Source organism: Cryptotermes secundus, unplaced genomic scaffold (assembly GCF_002891405.2).
Source record: "Cryptotermes secundus unplaced genomic scaffold, Csec_1.0 scaffold441, whole genome shotgun sequence".
NCBI classification, from domain to species: Eukaryota; Metazoa; Arthropoda; class Insecta; order Blattodea; family Kalotermitidae; genus Cryptotermes; species Cryptotermes secundus.
This window is the reverse complement of record NW_019727400.1, coordinates 921,760-941,275: the sequence shown is the minus strand read 5'-3', so window position 1 is coordinate 941,275 and position 19,516 is coordinate 921,760. Positions and strand designations below refer to the sequence as shown.

At 42.0% G+C, this 19,516-nt stretch overlaps 1 protein-coding gene across 2 annotated transcripts in view; it reads right to left on the bottom strand.

The window, feature by feature from the left end:
• Positions 1–17,064, bottom strand: part of LOC111864684 (4-hydroxy-2-oxoglutarate aldolase, mitochondrial-like) — a 45,209-nt gene extending 28,145 nt beyond the window's left edge. The window contains exons 1-4 of one of the 2 annotated variants that reach the window (XM_023852107.2): positions 16,416–17,064; positions 11,818–11,946; positions 6,230–6,327; positions 5,272–5,436 (exon numbers count right to left, since the gene is read on the bottom strand). In XM_023852107.2, the coding sequence (XP_023707875.1) occupies positions 5,272–5,436; positions 6,230–6,327; positions 11,818–11,946; positions 16,416–16,677 (654 nt within the window). In that variant the 5' untranslated portion in view covers positions 16,678–17,064. The remainder of the gene's footprint in view (positions 1–5,271; positions 5,437–6,229; positions 6,328–11,817; positions 11,947–16,415) is intronic. The other variant, XM_023852108.2, reaches the window with a different exon arrangement.
• Between the last annotated feature and the right edge of the window lie 2,452 nt (positions 17,065–19,516).

Below are 19,516 nucleotides of genomic sequence, written 5' to 3'. Positions count from 1 at the left end.
TGATGTTGGTTGGGTTCCGGTGGCAATGAAAGTCTTCCTCAGGATCGTTTACGGGTCTTGGATTATGAGACAAAGGGTAATGATAATGCGACTGCACACATTACAATTGCTTACTGGTTTAATATATTATTTGCAGAACACGTCTATCCGTCGGAATCACCAAATTAGAAGTCCCCATTCAAGCTCGGACTATATCCTTGAGTTTGGGGACATTAATTCTCCCACCCTCGCAGATATGTCTTCATCGCTTCTCATTCGATCATTCAAACGGAAGGCGGGTGTTACAACTTTGAATCCTCCAATACCCTCTTATAATTATATCTTCGAAGCCGCTGGTCCAGCGATATTCCCAACGATTCCTGAGACCTCGCTGGACTGCAGCTGCGAAGTGTAATATTTCAAACGATAAGCGGCATCCTTTGCTCATATATTTATTTATATTGGCTTCACGTAACAACTGACACTATGGCACCACTATTCCGTGCCGCAGGGATATGAGTGTCAGTTGTTTGTACTCCGCTTACACCAAGTCTTACTCATAATATTCCAATTTAATCACTAGCTTAAATTGGACGACTTCAGGGCTTGTTTGTTATTTTGTTTTATAATAGACCACTGTAGGTCGTGGTTAAAGGGGCGAGAAGGCCCACCCCTTACACATTCATTCATTCATTCATTCATTCATACTTTGTTTTACGAAACCTCGTCCTCATTTCTGGCATACGAATTCAACAAAAATTTCATTTGTACCTGTTAAGCACCATGCAATTAAAACCTATGTATGAGTGGAAGTTAGCTCCACGAGTTCTTAACCTCGCCAAGAAAATGGGCGGCCAGCTTCTCGCTTCGGTCATATTACCCCTGGCAAACAGCCCCCGATACGCTTTGAAGAAAAGGCCGGATAGTGTGTAGACGGGGTCTTGAAAGAGCACCGAAGAAAAAATTTCTATTCCGTATGGAAATCGAAACCCGATTTCTTTGTTATGTAGCCCATATCCTATTCGCTGTAAGGACCGAAATATATATCTGCAAGAAATGAACCTAAGACCAGAGAGAAACAAATTTACAAAGGCAGGACATGCAATACACATGTAGTCTGTAAGATTGTATATCTCAGGCGATGTTAATTGAATTTTCAAAGGAGTCTAAAAGATGAAATTTTGCATACAGTATTCAGCGGAGTAGTAGAAGCAAAGCAGCGAAATTTCGATCCTCTCGGTTTCGTCTTTGTACAGAAACTTGGATTGAAATGACACAGTTCTGAGCAGATACTAAAGGAGGTGCTTCCATCTTGAGTGCTCGGGTACATGACAAAAGAAACAATCAGGGACAGCGGCGCGCTTGCGACACGGGTGCAAGAGAAATGGGTCTTATGAGAAACTTGTTAAAACTTGTATCTGGAAATGTGGGTATTCCATGGAATATAAAATGAGCACTGGGAGGACAAATAGTTCTCTTGATCAGGGGAAGGAAAACTTTATAGCCAAAGACCGGATTAAATGGTACAAGCATGTTGCTAGGTCCAAAAGAGGCCAAAACAATACTTATGAATTATTTATAATACGGATAAACGAAAGATATATCTTTACTGAGATAGATGGCGCTGTTTGCAGTCGCGTGTAGGAGGGAAGCTGAAATAATCGCGCCCTCAGCTCTTTTGAGCAAACCGCGGCCCCCCGCCATTCTGGTTACTTCTGGAGGATGAGAACGAGGGTGGCAGAGATCCTGCGCAAACGTCTGGGAATAAGCTGCGCCAAAATAAACATGTATGAAATTAGCGAGTCCTGTCAATGGGAACCCAGAAGCGGCGTGCAGAACACGGGTGTGGTAACAATTTACGTAGTGACCTTGGGGCAGCAGCGACAAGGCAAGTGCAATACTGATTAGTGACGTAGCAATAAACTAAATTCAATTAACGTCAAACTAAAATACTGCTCCAAAGTAAAACAAAAGTTGCTACAAACAAAAAACAAAATCCGTGGCCTGTAGCCCACAAGCGAACTATACCGACCGAGCGACCTCCGCTTGTCGGCAAAGTTAGTGCCAACTTTTGCGGATAGAGGGTGTCACGTGGTCAGTGCAACGGATCCCCTCGGCCGTTAATCCCAGTTTTCTAGACCGGAGCAGCTAATATTTCCTTGAAATAGCTCCTCAGTTATCCTCACGAGGCTGAGTGAACCCAGGTCCAGACCCACTACTTCTCAGAAAATCTGGTAGTGCCGGGAATTGAACCCGAGACACAAGAGTTACTATAAAATCATAAACAATATAACGACGTGACGCCTGAAAGCCGCGATCCCTCCGCCTGCTGAGAGGAACTTCGCGTAGCAGTTTCCTAGGCAATGGATACCGAACCACTTCAGTTCCTGCGGCAACCAATAACGCTGGAGACCGTTGCGTCGAAAACGCGAAACAGAAATATTCAAGGAAGTGTTTGCTATCCCAGCCGCCTAGCAGGAATCAAAGCAGTTGAGAAGCCGTCAGTTGAGAAGAGAAGTCAGAAGTCGGACGAACCGGAAGGCCGGATGCGCAAGATGCAGACAACACTGAGGGATTCGTTATCCAGTAGGAGTTGAGTGTCTGAATTATTATAGCCGAGTGTAATTGTGAGAGTGACATCAAATAAACCTAATCATCAAATCCTGAATCCACAATTATTAGTCACGCGTAACCCCCCCCCCACACGCGATAATCTTATAGACAGATTTTCATTAGAGGTGAGCATGCCAAAGAAAAAGGTGTCACGATCCGAATTAGGACAGCGGACCGTTGTTTGTCCACCTCTAATATGGATGCTAGAAGGAAACTCTTGCATGTAAGGAAATGAAAAAAAAAATAATAAGAGTTTACAACGTTTTGCTTGCCAACACAGCCCGTAAGGGCTTCGATATCAGTTCAGTGCCCCTTCATATTATTGTTGAGTCCGAAATCTGAAAATCCGATTACAGGGCATTTAACATTGTTAAGTGTTCATTAAGTCCCGCAGGGAATATTAAAGTACGATAGCAACTTTTTAAGAGAACGATTTGCGTTACAAAAATTACACAAAAATTCTGTTAGATATGAGATGGTCGATCGAAAATTCGGGACTAGATGCCCGACAAGGTTAAAACATTTTTTTCTTTCTTCCACAGCCCATCCGGCCTCCTATCCCGCGGGTATCGAGGGCTTTTCCCTTGGTTAAAGCAGCTAATTCAGACGTTAAACATGCGTGGATCTATACCTCCAGTGTTCCATACGTCTTCTTGAAATAGTGTTTAATTGAACACAGGGGCCTAACCTTAGGAACTGTACCGGACTGGTGATGGTATGGAAATATGCAGTGATAATTAAGTATATTCGCTAAGAAGACGGAATTTTCGGATAAAGGCCGTGTATTTCGGAGGAACATAGAGGCCGGATCTTCAACGTCAAACAATACGCCAAGCTAAAAACATCCAGATGGAGGCAGTAAGCTTCTGTGTTATGATCCCGTGTAGTTTTGAAAGGGGTCCCGAAATTTTGGAGGAACATACTGCACATATATTTTAGAGAACAAGAATTGTATCCAGAAAGTTGGGGTAATACTTTCCTTTCAAATACTGGGTGACCAAATGACAGACTATATGGCGTGGGCGTGTAGTTTTGAAAGGGGTCCCGAAATTTTGGAGGAACATACTGCACATATATTTTAGAGAACAAGAATTGTATCCAGAAAGTTGGGGTAATACTTTCCTTTCAAATACTGGGTGACCAAATGACAGACTATATGGCGTGGGCGTGTAGTTTTGAAAGGGGTCCCGAAATTTTGGAGGAACATACTGCACATATATTTTAGAGAACAAGAATTGTATCCAGAAAGTTGGGGTAATGCTTTCCTTTCAAACATTGGGTGACCAAATGACAGACTATATGGCGTAGAAAGATTTCTACCCTGAAGATGGAGACAGTTTTTTCTTCCTTGAAGGCCTTGGTAACCTTCTACCACTTTATGTGTTGTATAAGACTTCTAATCTGAAGACAGAGGTAGTATGTACCTCCGAAATCCATCTATCAGACTACATGTGACATGAGCTATAACACAACATGAAATTTCATGGCCTCGAACACCTCAAATACCAGGCACAATTAAGGTTACGTTACGTTCACCGGAATGCGAACAGACTCACAGCAGGGCTATGAATACAGCTACTCGTAACTGATTATTTGAAAATGTGGCCAAGTTCAGGCACTTGGGAGTAACGGTAACAAATCAGAATTACATTCATAATTAAATCAACGGTAGGATAAATTCTGAAAATGATTTTGCGAGTATCTTATCATACCGCCTCCTAACTATAAATCCAAAGACTAAAATATAGAAACCTATAATGTAAGCCTGACGTTTTATATTATTGACACCAGATGTCTCTAATTTTCAGGCAAGAATACTGATTAAAACTGTTTTAAAAAAGAAATAATGAGGAGAATAATTGCAAGTAAGGTCAGGGAACTAAGAAATACATACAAAATTTAGGTCGAAAACCTGTAGGATGAGACTGAGAAGCAGACATAGACGGTAGGATAATATTAAAATTACTTTTAAATGACTAATGTGCGAATGTTTGAGTTTGATCCAGTTATCTCTTGTGAATACGGAAACTTGCCGTTGTTCAACCGCTGCTCGGCGCGGACGACGTAGAAAACACAGCATTATCTATTGTTGCGTGTGGGACCGTAGGCGGGGTATGGATTGAAGAACTGGATTTTCTGAACACTTGTACACACTACTCATAATTACAATTAATTACAGCGCTATCGCTAATCTACACACTTTACAAATAATAAATTTTCTCAACCTTCACTTGTCGTATCCTGGCAACGGATCCATAACAGTCCCACTGTAACTACACATTCCAAATGTCACTGTATTACAGCACAGTCTACATCTTTCCTCCACAGCTGCCCTGCCGATTCTCAATTAACTCGACACCCGACTGGCGGCCATTTCCTACCAACCTCCTAGTCTTCTGTTTTCACAGTCCAGCAGTCAACTGGGCACTCATTATGATGCCTCAATTCAGCAGCTAACTCACTCAATTAATTACAAGCTAGCCTGGGGTCCTCGTTATATAGCCTCGGGGCACACCCAACAAGAAATCCTCTCATTATTATTTGTGTATTCGTTGTAGCAGGAACGTTGCCTAGCAAGGGACGGCTGTTGATTCGTCTATTTCATAACCAACAGCTATCGACGGTACAATATAAGTGAAATATAATTAATATGTGAATGTTTATTTCTGGGATACTTACGTCTCCACCGCTGTCTTTCAGCCCTATAATATTTGGGTGTTCGGCAAGTTGGGTGATAATGTCTGCAGTCAGGTCAATGCCTGTGTTGGCCGGCATGTTGTATACGATGACTGGAATCGAACTCAGATCCGCCACGGTCTTATAGTGCCTTATTAGTGCCTCAGCCTGTTTAGGAACAGAGAAAAAAAAATGAACTGCCTGAACACGTTTACAAACACAAAAAGTAATATACAGCGCGTCTGTTCAGCAGAACCACAAGTATCACTTAGTCTTCCGTCTGTAATACAACAGCATCAATATAGATCTGAGATTAAATTAGTTCACATTTAATTCATTAAAACGTTCGTTAAAATATCCAAAAATGTCACTAAAGCGTCTGTTCATTCCATGTTCATGCGTTACATGTTTCGGCTATACAGGCAACACATGATATAAGGAAACTTCACTGTTCACTTTGTCAGATACTAACTTACTTACTTACTTACTTACTTACTTACTCATGGAGCTGGGCCCGTCTTGAGGAGCCGCCAATTCTGCAGCTACTCAAGAATTTCCCAGCTTTTTATGGAACCCGAAGGTTCATTACCGTGTTCAAAAGATCCTTCCGCTGATTTCTATCCCGAGCCAGCTCAATCTAATCCATACCATCCCATCCTATCTCTCTAAGATCCATTTTAATATTGTCCACCCACCTACGATTTGGTCTTCCCAGTGGTCTCTTTCCTTCTGGCTTTCCCACCAATATTCCATATGCATTCCTCTTCTCCCTCATTCGTGCTACATGCCCTGCCCACATCCTGCTTGACTTTGTCAATAGTACTCTTAAGGGACGTTATCATTATTAATTTTGATGTTACAGAATGTCTCTTCTTCCTATCTTTTTATTACGGTAGAGCTGACACGTTCTGATTGCCCCCTGGGAGGCCTCACGAAAGAAATCCAGCCCTGGTCGACTCACCGTCATGCTGTTCTTATAGTAGCTGGGATTGACGACCATTACAGCATTGGCTCCAGCTGCCGCCATTTTGTTGCTGAGTTCAACTGTATTACGCGTCGCTGTAAATTAACAAAATGGAAGCTGAGTTTTCCCTCACGAAATATGCAGTTTCGAAGTAGGTTATTTTTCTTTCTGGTATAGACAATTTCTGAAACTACCATAAATACCAAGGTTAATGGTAGGAGCGACGTGAATTTTGAAGTTCTGAACGAGTAATTCACCTTGGTAACGCTGTTTAACTCAATGACCTAACAAAATAAGAAATAAGGTAAAGTTTTCCCTGTGTTTAATTAATTAAGCACTATGCCATATGGACATATGGGTCAATGGAAATACAGCTCCACCATTTTTGACCTCAGCACTAGATGCAGGCGAGTGCTTAGCTTCACGCCCCCGCCGCTTTACCCCCAGGGAAAGAGCCCCAGTACGCATTGCATAGTTTGGGCCTCCGGAGCCGGAATGGAATTTGTGGGGTACAGAAAAATTCTGCTCCTGTTGGGAATCGAAACACGGCCGTCCATTTCGTAGCTTGTCGCTATGCCGACTCCAAGAAAATATGAGCTGCATGAACTAAATTATAATTAAAAGTCATCTGTATACCTTAACCAGAGTTTTTAAGAAGTTTTAAATGACTTATTTACTTACTTATTTATGGAAGCGGCCTCCGTAGTCTAGAGGTAACGTTCCCACCTCATGACTTGTGGTACGCGGGTTCAAACCCGGCGGAGGTCGTGGAATTTTTAAGGGCGGAAAAAATCAGGGAACAAGTCCTCCGGGAGGGACTTTAAGCCGTGGGTCCCGTGTCGTAGCTTTACGGCACGTAAAAGAACCTCATATCTCCAAAGGAGGTCACTGAGCCAAATTCAAGGTCATTTCCCGCCCAACAGTAGTCTCTAACGCCTCTGATAGATGGGGGAAGCATTATAGATACCGCCAAGCCAGTAGAGGCCGAACTCGCTGGCTCGGTCGGGACTGATGGTACGCACCAATATCGGTAGGGTATAGAGACTGGTAGAATATCATAGAGGGAAGCACAATGGACCAGTACTGGTCTAAGTGCATGGGGAAACCCACCCTCTCCAATAACTAACTAACTACTTATTTATGGAGCTCAGTCCTTCTTGAGGAGCCGCCAATTCTGCAGCTACTCAAGAATTTCTCAGCATTTTATGGAATCCGAAGGTTCATTACCGTGTTCACAAGAGCCCTCCACCAGTCCCTATCCTGAGCCAGATCAATCCAATCCATACCATCCCATTCTCTCTCTCTAAGCTCCATTTTAATATTGTTCACCCACCTACGTCTTGGTCTTCCCAATGGTCTCTTTCCTTCTGGCTTTCCATAAATATTCTACATGCATTCCTCTTCTCCCCCATTGGTGCTACATGCTCTGCCCACATCATCCTCCTTGACTTGATCATTCTAATTATAATTGGAGAAGAGTACAAGTTATGAAGCTCCTCATTATGCAGTTTTCTCCAACCTCCTGTCACTTCATCTATCTTCGGTGCAAATATTCTCCTCAGCACCCTGTTCTCAAACACCCTCAGTCTATGCTCCTCCCATAATATTTTAAATGACTACAAGCTGGAAGGTCGCGGGTTCAAATCCCGATGAGGTCACTGGATTCTTTTCAATTGACCTAATCCTTCCAGCCGCACTATGGCCCTGGGATCGACTCAGCCTCTAACAGAAATGAGTACCAGGAATCTTCCTGGGGATAAAGGACGGCCAGCGCGTAAGACTGACAACCTTACCGCCATCTTTGAGACGATTGTCTAGATACTGTGGGACCCTCAACGTCTCATAACCCTATGGGCCTTCACGGCCTGGTACAGGGATAGCTTTACTATTTTTACTTTTACTTAAACAGAAAAACGTATCTTCACATGAGTACCGGCATATTCTGTCCCCACTTTTGGATGGAAATGAGACAATGCAGTTTTATAATTCTCCTTATTGTGCTCCAGTGCCCCAATTCCTTACCTTTAGCTTGCTTTAAGTGTGGGGTTTCAGAATGTGTTTTGCTCCAAGTCAAATCTAGGTTACACTTGGAACTAATCTCAAACTCAATTTTCCGAAAACCAGTGCTGATGGACACAGTACAGTACAACAATCAGGTTTCGAGATGTGTGCTAATGTACTGTGTGTACGTGTGTGTAATAACAATAGTAAAAATCTGCGGGCGCTACAGACTCTGATGAACCTTGCCTTATGTTTTACAGTTTCTTAATCATATAGACAGTCGGTAGAACTCCTTGGGCGGGGGATCAGCCTGCCTCAAGGCCACTACATATACAGGACAACACAAACACAAGAGACAATCATTCATGCCTCGAGTGGGATTCGAACCCACGATACCAGTGTTCGAGCGAGCGAAAACAGTTCATGCCCTACACCGGGTGGCCACTGTGATCGCAGCATGTATGTATGTATGTAGGTATGTATGTATGTAGGTATGTATGTATGTAGGTATGTATGTATGTATGTAGGTATGTAGGTATCAGGTTGATTAAATCAAGGAGGATGAGATGAAGGGCCATGTAGCATGCAAGATAGGTGAGAAATTCATACAGGATTTTGCTTACAAATCTGAAGAGGACACAACACTTAGAAGATATACGCGTAAAGCATAAAAAGAAGGATAATATTAAAATACATCTTAAACCAGTAAGGTTCAAGGACGTAGACTTGATTCATCTGATTCAGGATAGGACCACATGCCGGGCGAGGCGCGCGTATTTCTGCTTATTATGTACGTATGTATATGTAAGTATGTACTATGTATGTATGTGGGTATGTATATATGCATGTACTAGGAACTTTGCTTACTCGAAATGAAAGGCTACTTTGTGCTTCACTAATTCGGATTATCGCTTAATCCGGATGACCCCCCCCCAATTACTCCGGATTAGCGAGGGTTTATTTATTAAAATATGAACTAGAGCAGAAAAGAGGAAATAAATCAATGTACCTAGAAAATATACTGGAAGTTGCAGATGAATTCCGTCAGTTTAAATTGAACACCCTGTATGACCCCGACCTATGCTGCCGTGTGCATTACAAACTGGAAATACCATTCATTGCTGGCATACCATAGACTCTGGGTCCGAGATTCTGTTCCACGAAACACAATTATGGTGTTATTTTGAGGGTAATGTATGAATTTACAAAACTGAATTAAGCAAACCCCAGAGATAATTTATAAATAATTAAGGATTGCTTAGTACGCATTCCGAAAACACCTCGCCCCTTGGAAATAACAAAATGTTAGTCACATATAACACGAATGAGGCAAATTACATTTGGTTTTATCGGATATTTTCATTACAGAGTTGCCACTTGGACTGTCCAGGTATTACGCCAACGGTAATTAAACAGTGGCACGCGACTTTCAGCCGGAATTAACCATTTTTTAATTGTTCTTGATTCAATATTGCGAACAAAAGGCTAGAAAGAGTAACAAGGTGAATCTATCCCTGTAACAGGCCGTGAAGGCCCAGAGGGGTGTGAGAGGTTGGGGCTCCAACATCTTCTAGACAATCGGCTCACAGATGGCGGTAATGCTGTCAGCCTTACGCGCCGGCCGTCCTTTACCTCCCAGGAAGATTCCTGGTACTCATTTCTGTTAGAGGCTGAGTCGACCCCAGGGCCATAGTGCAGCTGGAAGGATTAGGTCAATTGAAAAATTTCACATCAACGGGACTTGAACCCGCGAACTTCCGGCTTGTAGTATAGTGCCTCAACCAACTACGCTACCGCGTGCCACACTAGAAATCAAGTGAAAAATATTCAATACCAGAAATGAAAATAATATTATTAGCCAACGTTCCTTGTTTTTGTAGAAATTAAAGTAGGCTTATGATATCACCATGCTGTCTGTGTGTCTGTGATTCCTCTCCTTATCAACTTTTGAATGGCTGAACAAATCTTTATGACTCTTGGTATGTATATCACGGTATCTGAGTCCATCTCAACGACATATTTCATAAACCCCTTCCATCAATTTGTCTACCTTTGCTATCGTTGCTAGGTAACGGCTCGGTAAAGACGCTAATGCAGCAAAGAATGTACAAACAACAATAGAATAAGTGTTAGACGTGTCGTTTCTATAGGGTCCGTGGCGTATGAAGGAAATTATGTGATTAGTACTTCCCAGAACTTCTTGTTATGTATATGGGAGCAGGGACAGCTCTGTGAGTACAGTGACTAGGCTACGAGCTGTAACACCGGGATATCGGGGTTCGATTTCAGACAAAAGAAACAGATGCTTCTTTTTTCATTGCCTACCCCATTTCTGTGGTCCAGCCAGCCTCCTAAAGAATGGGTACAGTGGGTTGTCTCCCCGGAGATAAAGTAGACGAAGCGTGAAGCCGACCACACACCTCCTTGTAGTACTGATGTTATGAACGCCTGATGTTAATACCTTCACCCCCCACACTTTAATATTCAAGGTATATTTCTGCCGTGAAGAACGAGGCAGTAGGTTTCTCCGAAACGTTGATAAGAATCAACCAGACTATACGGTGGGAGCAAGGGCAAGCCAGGAAAATATTCTCCAGATTTAAAAAATTAAATTTAAAAAAAGCAGGAAATATACCAAAAATATTTCATGTTAAAAAAATTGTTCGTCTCCCCTGAACACTCTGGGATGATCAGCAACAACAGTAAATGAGGTCTGAAATTTCGTGACGATGGTAAATTAATACAATGATTGATTATCTGGCTATTACTAATCGTCCTAAAGCTAGTTCCTGTATCCGGAGATGAAAATTGGCCCTGTCAACAGGGCTCAACTGACTAGGGCGCTTACCTGAGGATGGAGACAGTGTCCAGTCCCCGAAACGTCGTTTTGCATATAAAGTGTCAAGAGGCAGACTTACTCTATCGAATGCACCCAACGTAGTATAGCTTTTACCTGAGGGCTGAGACAGAATACAGTCTCCGAAACGTCGTTTTGCATATAAAGCGTCCGGAGACTTGGACTAGCTCTATTGAGTGCACCCAACGGAGTATGGCTTTTACCTGAGGATGGAGACAGTGTCCAGTCCCCGAAACGTCGTTTTGCATATAAAGTGTCCGGAGACTTGGACTAGCTCTACTGAGTGCACCCAACGGAGTATGGCTTTTACCTGAGGGCTGAGACAATACATTATCCGAAACGTCGTTTTGCATAAAGTGTCCGGAGACTTGGACTAGCTCTATTGAGTGCACCCAACGGAGTATGGCTTTCACCTGAGGGCGGAGAGAGAATCTAGTCTCCGAAACGTAGCTTTAAATTAAAATCTGGAAGACGGTAAATGAGCACAAAATCAATTATTAGAGTAAAAATAATCTTAAATGTAACTTTGTGGGCATATTCTCTGACTAACGCCCCCCCCCCCAGAAAACATCCAGGCGGCGCCCCGGATTATACATCCAGATTCTTTAAGAGATTTATAAAGGATATGACCTCACAACTATGCGTTCATTTTAAGTCGTGAGTACCGGGTTTAGTTACCACTGGGTCAGTCCGCGGCGGTCCGCGGTGTGAGAACTATGTTACGTACATTCACAGGAGGATCCAGCGATGAGCAGTCTGTCGGGTGCAATGAGCTGCCTCACGCGACTCACCATTTCAACCCTCTCTTGGGATGTCATCAGTGGGTACTCACCATTTGAGCCCTGCACTACGTATCCTGCACACACATACACACACAGGGTTGGAGAGTCTAGCACAGCGGTTCCAACATCCAGTCTCACGTAACCATAAACATATCCAGGAACTAAATAACAATATGCAGACACTTAAATTTAATATTATACAGTATATATACATAGGACCGCCTCTGTGGTCTAGTGGTCAGTGTTCCTGGCTACAGATCCAGAGGTCCCGGGTTCGGTTTCGAGAGCTACCAGATTTTCTGAGAAGTAGTGGTTCTGGAACTGGGTTCACTCAGCCTCGTGAGGATAATAGAGGAGCCATTTCAAGGAAATAGTGGCTCCGGTCTAGAAAACAGAAATTAACGGCCGTGGGGATCGGTTGCGCTGACCATGCGACACCCTCTATTCCCTAAAGTTGGCACTAACTTCGCCGATAAGCGGCGGTCGCTCGGTCGGTATAGTTCGCTTGCGGACTACAGGCCACGGAGTTTATTTGTTTGTATATATATACATCCACGATCCAGGAGTCTGAGTCCCGGTAGGGTCAAGAATTTTCTCTTCTCGTCGTCCAGACCAGCTCTGCGGCCCACCCAGCCTCCTATCCAATGGGCACCCCGGGGGTAAAGTGGCCGTGGCGTGAAGCTGACCACTCACCACCAGTGCTGCCGTCAAGAAAGCATCTATATGGACTCCCCCATACGTTTTCATGGCGTAGTGTTTAATTAGCTACGCACTGAGACATCTTCACTTTTTATACACGTAAAGTAGTAGCCTCAATATAAGGTAAGTTTTTTAAGTACTGCTTCTTAGAGAAGATGAGTCGTTTTATTTTCGTGTCCTTAAGATTATATATGAAGAAGATGATTGTGGGGAGCTCTAATTGCTAATTCTAACGATATTTATGAAAATGCATAGCACAATATTTAATATTTCGAATTTAATGTTTCTTAATGGCACAATTCTTACTTCGACGCGAAGATGAATGCATATCGATATTAGTGGGAAATCCAGAAGGAAAGATACCACTAGGAAGACCAAGACGTAGGTAGTTGGATAATATTAAAAACGATCTTAGAGCTATAAGATGAGGTGGTATAGACTTGATTGATCTGGCGCAGGATAGAGGCTCTTGTGAACACAGTAATGAAACATCGTGTTCCATAAAATGCTTGGAAGTTCTTGAGTTTGTCCGATAAAGCAGCTGCACACAAGAGATACAGAGAGAGAGAAACTGACGGAAATAAATTCCAACGGCATCATTACATCCACGCCTAAGCCTCAGGGTTTCTCTCGTCTCTCCAGGGTTTTCGAAAAAAGAAAATTGTAAACGTATTTATTATCTCCCCGTTCGTGGCAGTTATATGGTATGAATACGCATAAATACTTGCTTCTTTTCCATTACTCAGATCAGTGAAAACATGGCTGCTAGAAATCTGAAAGGTTCTTACATTTTAGATGTCTTATTCTGCATGAATGTTGTATTGCTTCCAGAGTACATATACTTGACTACCTGAACATACGTGCATTATAGTATCACGTAATAAATTTATCTTACGTTTAATCATTTATTACGAAAGCAGGCTTCATACATCCGGGAATATAGGCGAAGTACAGTAAAGTATATTAAAAGCATCGTAAACATTCCATGTCGTAATTAAAGTGCTGAGGAAACTATACCTGTAATGTATCAAGAAGGTACGTGTAATTAAATTTTTATATCAATATGACCCAACGTAAAGTAGATCTATAAGCTTTAGAAGTATTGTGATATGTACGACTCGGTAAACACGTGCCCGCGGTAAGCACGCCTCAATAACAGAGAGTCTGTTTTGTAAGCGGTCCGCGCCGCGACCGTTGCTATGCAATAGTGCGGCAAGCACAACTAAAACAATACGACACAATAGAAGATGGCGTTTTCTGCGTTGTCCATGCATAGTGGTTATAAAGAAGTGTTCGGTAGTGCAGAACAGTAGTCGAGAAGTGAAGAGTCGTCTTTCGGGACGCCAGCCTGCCCGGATATGAGCTTGGAATTGAACTGACTGAGTCTTCAGAATTGGCAGCTGCAGACTATTGGCAAGAAAGGAATTAGGCTGTGAAAAGAGGATTTCATATGTTATTTGAAGTGACAGTGAGACTGTTATAAATCCGTTGCCAGGATACGACTAGTGAAAATTGTGATCCCTAGTGCGTGTGTAACGGTGAACTGTGAAGTTTGTACGTTAGCGATAGCGCCGTATTTCCTGTAGTTCCGAGCACTGTGTATAAGGTGTTAATAAATCCAATCATCCCTGTCTTATAACTCACGCGCAAACCTCTACATATAACAATATAATAAACGTAACTTAGACTTCAAAACAATTAGTTTTAGCAATAATTGATGATTCCTTACTTACTTCTTGGTTCGACGATCCTTATTCGTTTTATGACAGATACATATTCTTCTGTGATATTTACTTTTTGTCACAATATATCTGCTTTCAACTATCGTAAAATATTCTCTATATCTTACAGCCATCTACATCTGGATCTTCCAAATTATTCCATTACCTTCTGGCTTGCTTGCAAAATGTTCTTAGCTGCTTATTTACTTCCTAATGGAGCTTAGCCCTTCTTGAGGAGAAGCCAAATCTGCAGCTGCTCAAGAACATCCCAGCATTTTATAGAACCCGAAGGTTCATTACTGTGTTGACAAGAGCCCTCCACTGGTCCCTATCCTGAGCCAGATCAATCCAGTCTACATCATCCCATCCTATCTCTCTAAGATCCATTTAAATATTATTGTTCACCCACCTATACCTTGGTCTCCCCAGTGGTGTCTTTCCTTTTGGCTTTCCCACCAATATCATATACGCATTCCTCTTCTCCCCCATTCATGCTACATACCCTGCCCACCTCATCCTCCTTCACTTGATCGTTCTAATTATACTTGGAGAAGAGTACAAGTTATGAAGCTCCTCATTATGCAGTTTTCTCCAACCTCCTGTCAATTCATCTCCCTTCGGTCCAAATATTCTCCTCAACGCCCTGTTCTCAAACACTCTCAGTCTATGTTCTTCCCTTAATGTCAGAGACCAAGTTTCACATTCATACAGAACCACAGGCAAAATTATAGTTGTGTTCTTAGCTAGCCCTGTTTAATTCATTTGAATCACATTCCCCAACCACTCCAACCTAGGATGTGTAGCCCCGTCACACATTTTGTTTTTTGTTTTGCTGTGTGTCATGTGTTTAGACCACTCGTCGAGGTTTCCAAATATAAGAACTGTGCCACATTTTCAAAGTACGCCTTTAGGCACTAAATACATTTATAACCCAGAAAAGAATAATGAAAATTGGAGATAAAACTGTTAGGAACTAAGGGAACGAGTTTATAAGTGCATGAGGGCAGAGACGGAAGAGTATGAGGAGAGACACGTGACAGCCCGCTGTGAGAACAGTAATGGACTCTCGGATTCCGTAAAATGCTGGGATTTTTTTAAGTGGCTGTGCAACTGTTGGCTTCTAAAGCAGAACTAAACTCCATGGAGTTGAGTCAATCCGTTGCTCGATAATGTTCTGCTACAGAGCTACAGAGCGACAAGTCACAGAAAACAGCAGCTAAAATCAGGATTTCACTAACTAAAGTATAGACCGCTGAATGCTAGATGATTGATGAATTGGCAAGGACTTGAAAGGAAACGCGTGGTGGCCTAATTGAGGTAATATACAAGAATTTGCCTGCAGGGATTGACGAGAACTACTCAAAGCCTCAGAATAGTTGATGTGCCAGTCGAGATTCGAAAGGAGAACCTCCCATATATGTCCAGAGGATTCTGATGCTGGTACAGGCATTGAGATTCCAAAGAGTTAGCCAAGAAGATACGCATAAACATACATTTATTAGACATTTTCATTATCTCATTTTTTAAATTGCCTCTGCTTCTATTATCAGGTAAAAAGTACTGTAGCGTGTAGAGCCGTTACTGGGTAACGCACTTCACAAACAAAGGATGTTCCCAAGGAAACGATTTGAGCAGTGTCGCAACAGCAACGAATCAACACACAACAATACATCATCGGGCTACAATGATACTAGTCGTAGTTGAGTTGCATCTAATTTCAATATGGACCGATACTGTGTTCTTGTGAGTTTTAAATGCATAAATTGAATTGCATAAATTGTAATTCAATTCAAGAACTAGGGCTAGTATCACTGTACGCCTGATGATGACCCAATATAAGGGTCGAAACATGTAGCGTCAACAGCAAAATAAAACAAATGTTGATATACACGTAATAGTGTCTGTTTTGTTTTTCAGGAATATTGTTGTGTAGACTGCCCGTATTATATACGTTATATGTCCTATATACGTATAACACACAACAGAATGCATACTATTAAGATTATTTATGAAAGATGTAAAATCTACGAAGTGCAGAATTTAAAACCTAGAAACCGAACACTGTGATCTCTATAAAACATAACTGTGGTGATAAATATCGTACCTTTAATTAACGAACTAACCTTGAAACGGTATTTTCTCCCAGTGCTGTATGTTTCTTGCCAGTTTATCATAAGCTATGCTCTCGTCTTCATTAAAAGGCGTAGGTATGGGAGGAAAGACTCCGGACAGATCCACCAGAGCAGCTATTCTGCTGTAGTAACGTTTTGTTTGACGGCCCACTTCCACCGAAACACAGCCCCAAGAAGCAGGGTACAGTTTAGTCACAGCTGATCCAGCAACAGAACTAGATGCAAGAGAAAACAATCCCCAAGACAGCTTCATCAGTGCTTCCCAGTTGAAATTTTATATAACTTGACAATTCGATATCACTGTGAAACCTATGAGAACCTTTCTCACAATCCACAAAAACACACCCGCACCTCAGCCTCTTGATTCAACTATTTTTAAACCGTCAACATGAAGATATAAAACAAAGACTGATTCAAGTCACTTCATAGTTTCAACTTCAGTTCATAACTAGACACAGATGTCTGCTGCTCGGCCAGAACGTTAGGCTAAACTATACCACGTAAAGTAGATAACAGAGCACGTTATATTTCCTTATCTTTATATGCAAGTTCGTTTTTAGTGAAGACGTTTTTATCTTACACACTCTTGATCTGACCTTGCCTGAACTGTATCTCAGTCAACGGAATCCAAACACACCGCAGCTGGTACAAAGAGTTTCATCCGGAAAGATAATTCAGTCAGTACCAGTCGGTTGGCCGGTTAAATTGCTGCTGGCTCACGCCAAAGAACTCACTCACTCATGGAGCTGAGCCCTTATAGAGATGCTGCCAGTTGTGTAGCTACTCAAGAACTTCTCAGCATTTTGTGGAACACAAAGGTTCATTACCGTGTTCACAAGAGCCCTCCGCCGGTCCCTATCCTGAGACAGATCGATTCAATCCATACCATCCCATTCTCTCTCTCTAAGATCCATTTTAATATTGTTCACCGACCTACGTCTTGGTCTTCCCAGTGGTCTCCCTCCTTCCGGCTTTCCCAGCAATATGTTATATGCATTTCTCCTCTCCCCATTCGTGCTGCATGCCCTTCCCACCTCATCCTCCTTGACTTGACCATTCTAATTATACTTGGAGAAGAGTACAAGTTATGAAGCTCCTCATTATGAAGGTTTCTCCAACCTCCTGTCACTTCATCTCTCTTCGGTCCAAATATTCTCCTCAACACCCTGTTCTCAAACACCCTCAGTCTATGTTCCTCCCTTAATGTCAGAGACCAAGCGTCACAACCATACAGAACCACAGGCAAAATTGTAGTTTTGTATATTCTAAGTTTTACGTATTTAGACAGCAGACGCGAAGACAAAAGGTTCTGGACTGAATGGTAACAAGCATTACCCGAGTTCAATCTCCCCTTAATTTCTTCCTGAATTGGGTTTTGATTGAGTAGTTACTATAGGATTCTGACAATGGTGTATAACACACAGAGATATTGGGTTTTCGGACTTTATCCATCGTCCTGGTTTTTAAGATAACTAAGGAAAAACACGACGTTTCGGAAACTGGATCTGTTTCCGTCCTCAAGTGAGGGAAAACACCTATTCTGTTGGCTCCCTTAGAAAGAGCTAGCCTCAATCACTGATGGCGACTGCTCTTGCCATCTTCTTCTTGGTCGTCCACGACTTCTTATTCCATGAAACTGATAGCCCATCTTTCGGCTGGGAATCTTCAGTCATCCGTTGTACGTGATTTTATCAACTTTCTCTATATTTATTAGAAGTGCCATTTAAAATTATTTTCCAACAGAGCACCTTGCTGTGTACTGCGTACAGGAAGACTGATGATTGGAAGAAGATAAAAATGAACTAAAAGGGGTGAGACGCGGATGGTTTTTGACCGGCTCTAGGGCCCACCTATCTTCCTATCCAATGGGTACCGGGGGCTCTTTCACTNCAAGTCATAACTGCAGTACGAAGGGCTATGCCCGAATTGTCTATTGATTTATATATATGAAAGTATATACATATGGAGACGGCTTATAGCTATGTACGTTTGTTATATTATGTGTACGGATTACGTCATTTTCACGTCGTATATGTTCATGTACTTTCGCTACTGACAGCTCTGTGTTCGAGGCTGTGCTACCAGAAATATAAATATGTACCTTAACTGTTTTTCTGGGAAAGGAGGGGATGAGATAAAGTTAGGGAAGGAATAAAAGGAAAGGACGAAAAGGGCTGGAGGATAAAGATACGAAAGAAATTATTCTCCGTTGAAATTTAACGGGCTCGCCATCTCTGAAAGGAGAATAACGAAAGCTTCCATTTCTTCGCCTGGGGCTTCTTTAAAAAATAATTTCACGGTATATTTAAATAATAAAATTACTTATTTATTATGACATTATGGAGACATTACGTTGATCGAAAACCAATATTACCAAAAGTGCGAAATAACGTAATATCATACGTGTCTTTCATATTATTTATCGTGCTGAAGAAGCATATTGATCGGTTTATGCATTAAACAAAATAATAACAGCAATGGGCAATACACAACTTCGGTTATACGTGTATATGTTATTACCTTCATTTTCCAACCACTTTTCCCTCGCAAAAACAGACCCTATTGCTGACTGGATGGGTTGCTACCATAGCAGGCCCGAAGGCTCTGAGAACGAGAAATGTTCCAGCTTGTACCAGGGTTCGAACCTCATATCTAGCCATTTTACTGACTGAAATATTCCGGTTCATCACAGCCTATGGTTTCGTTGTTAAGTTATAGGGCCTATGCAAAGCTCCTACTTGCAAGTAAAATACTTCAGAGTTTCTTTAAATAATCAATAGGTGGCATCAGTTGTCTCCAACGGCATCCTTCGGGACTATCAAGTATTTACTTTACTGTCCGTTTCGTCCTTACGTCTAATTCAGTTCGTATGTTTTACTTTCACTGTAATGAAGTCAACGGTTAATGAACAGGTATCGGTGGTAACCAAATTAGCTTCGCAATAATAAATATCAAATTTTGTTTATTTAAAATAATTTTAATGCGCTTCCACAAAATTCCTTACATGTGCAAATTATAACTTACTGGTATCTGTGGAAATAACCTCCGTGGGGATGTATCCATCTGTCCTGCGAAAACTACTGAACGGATTT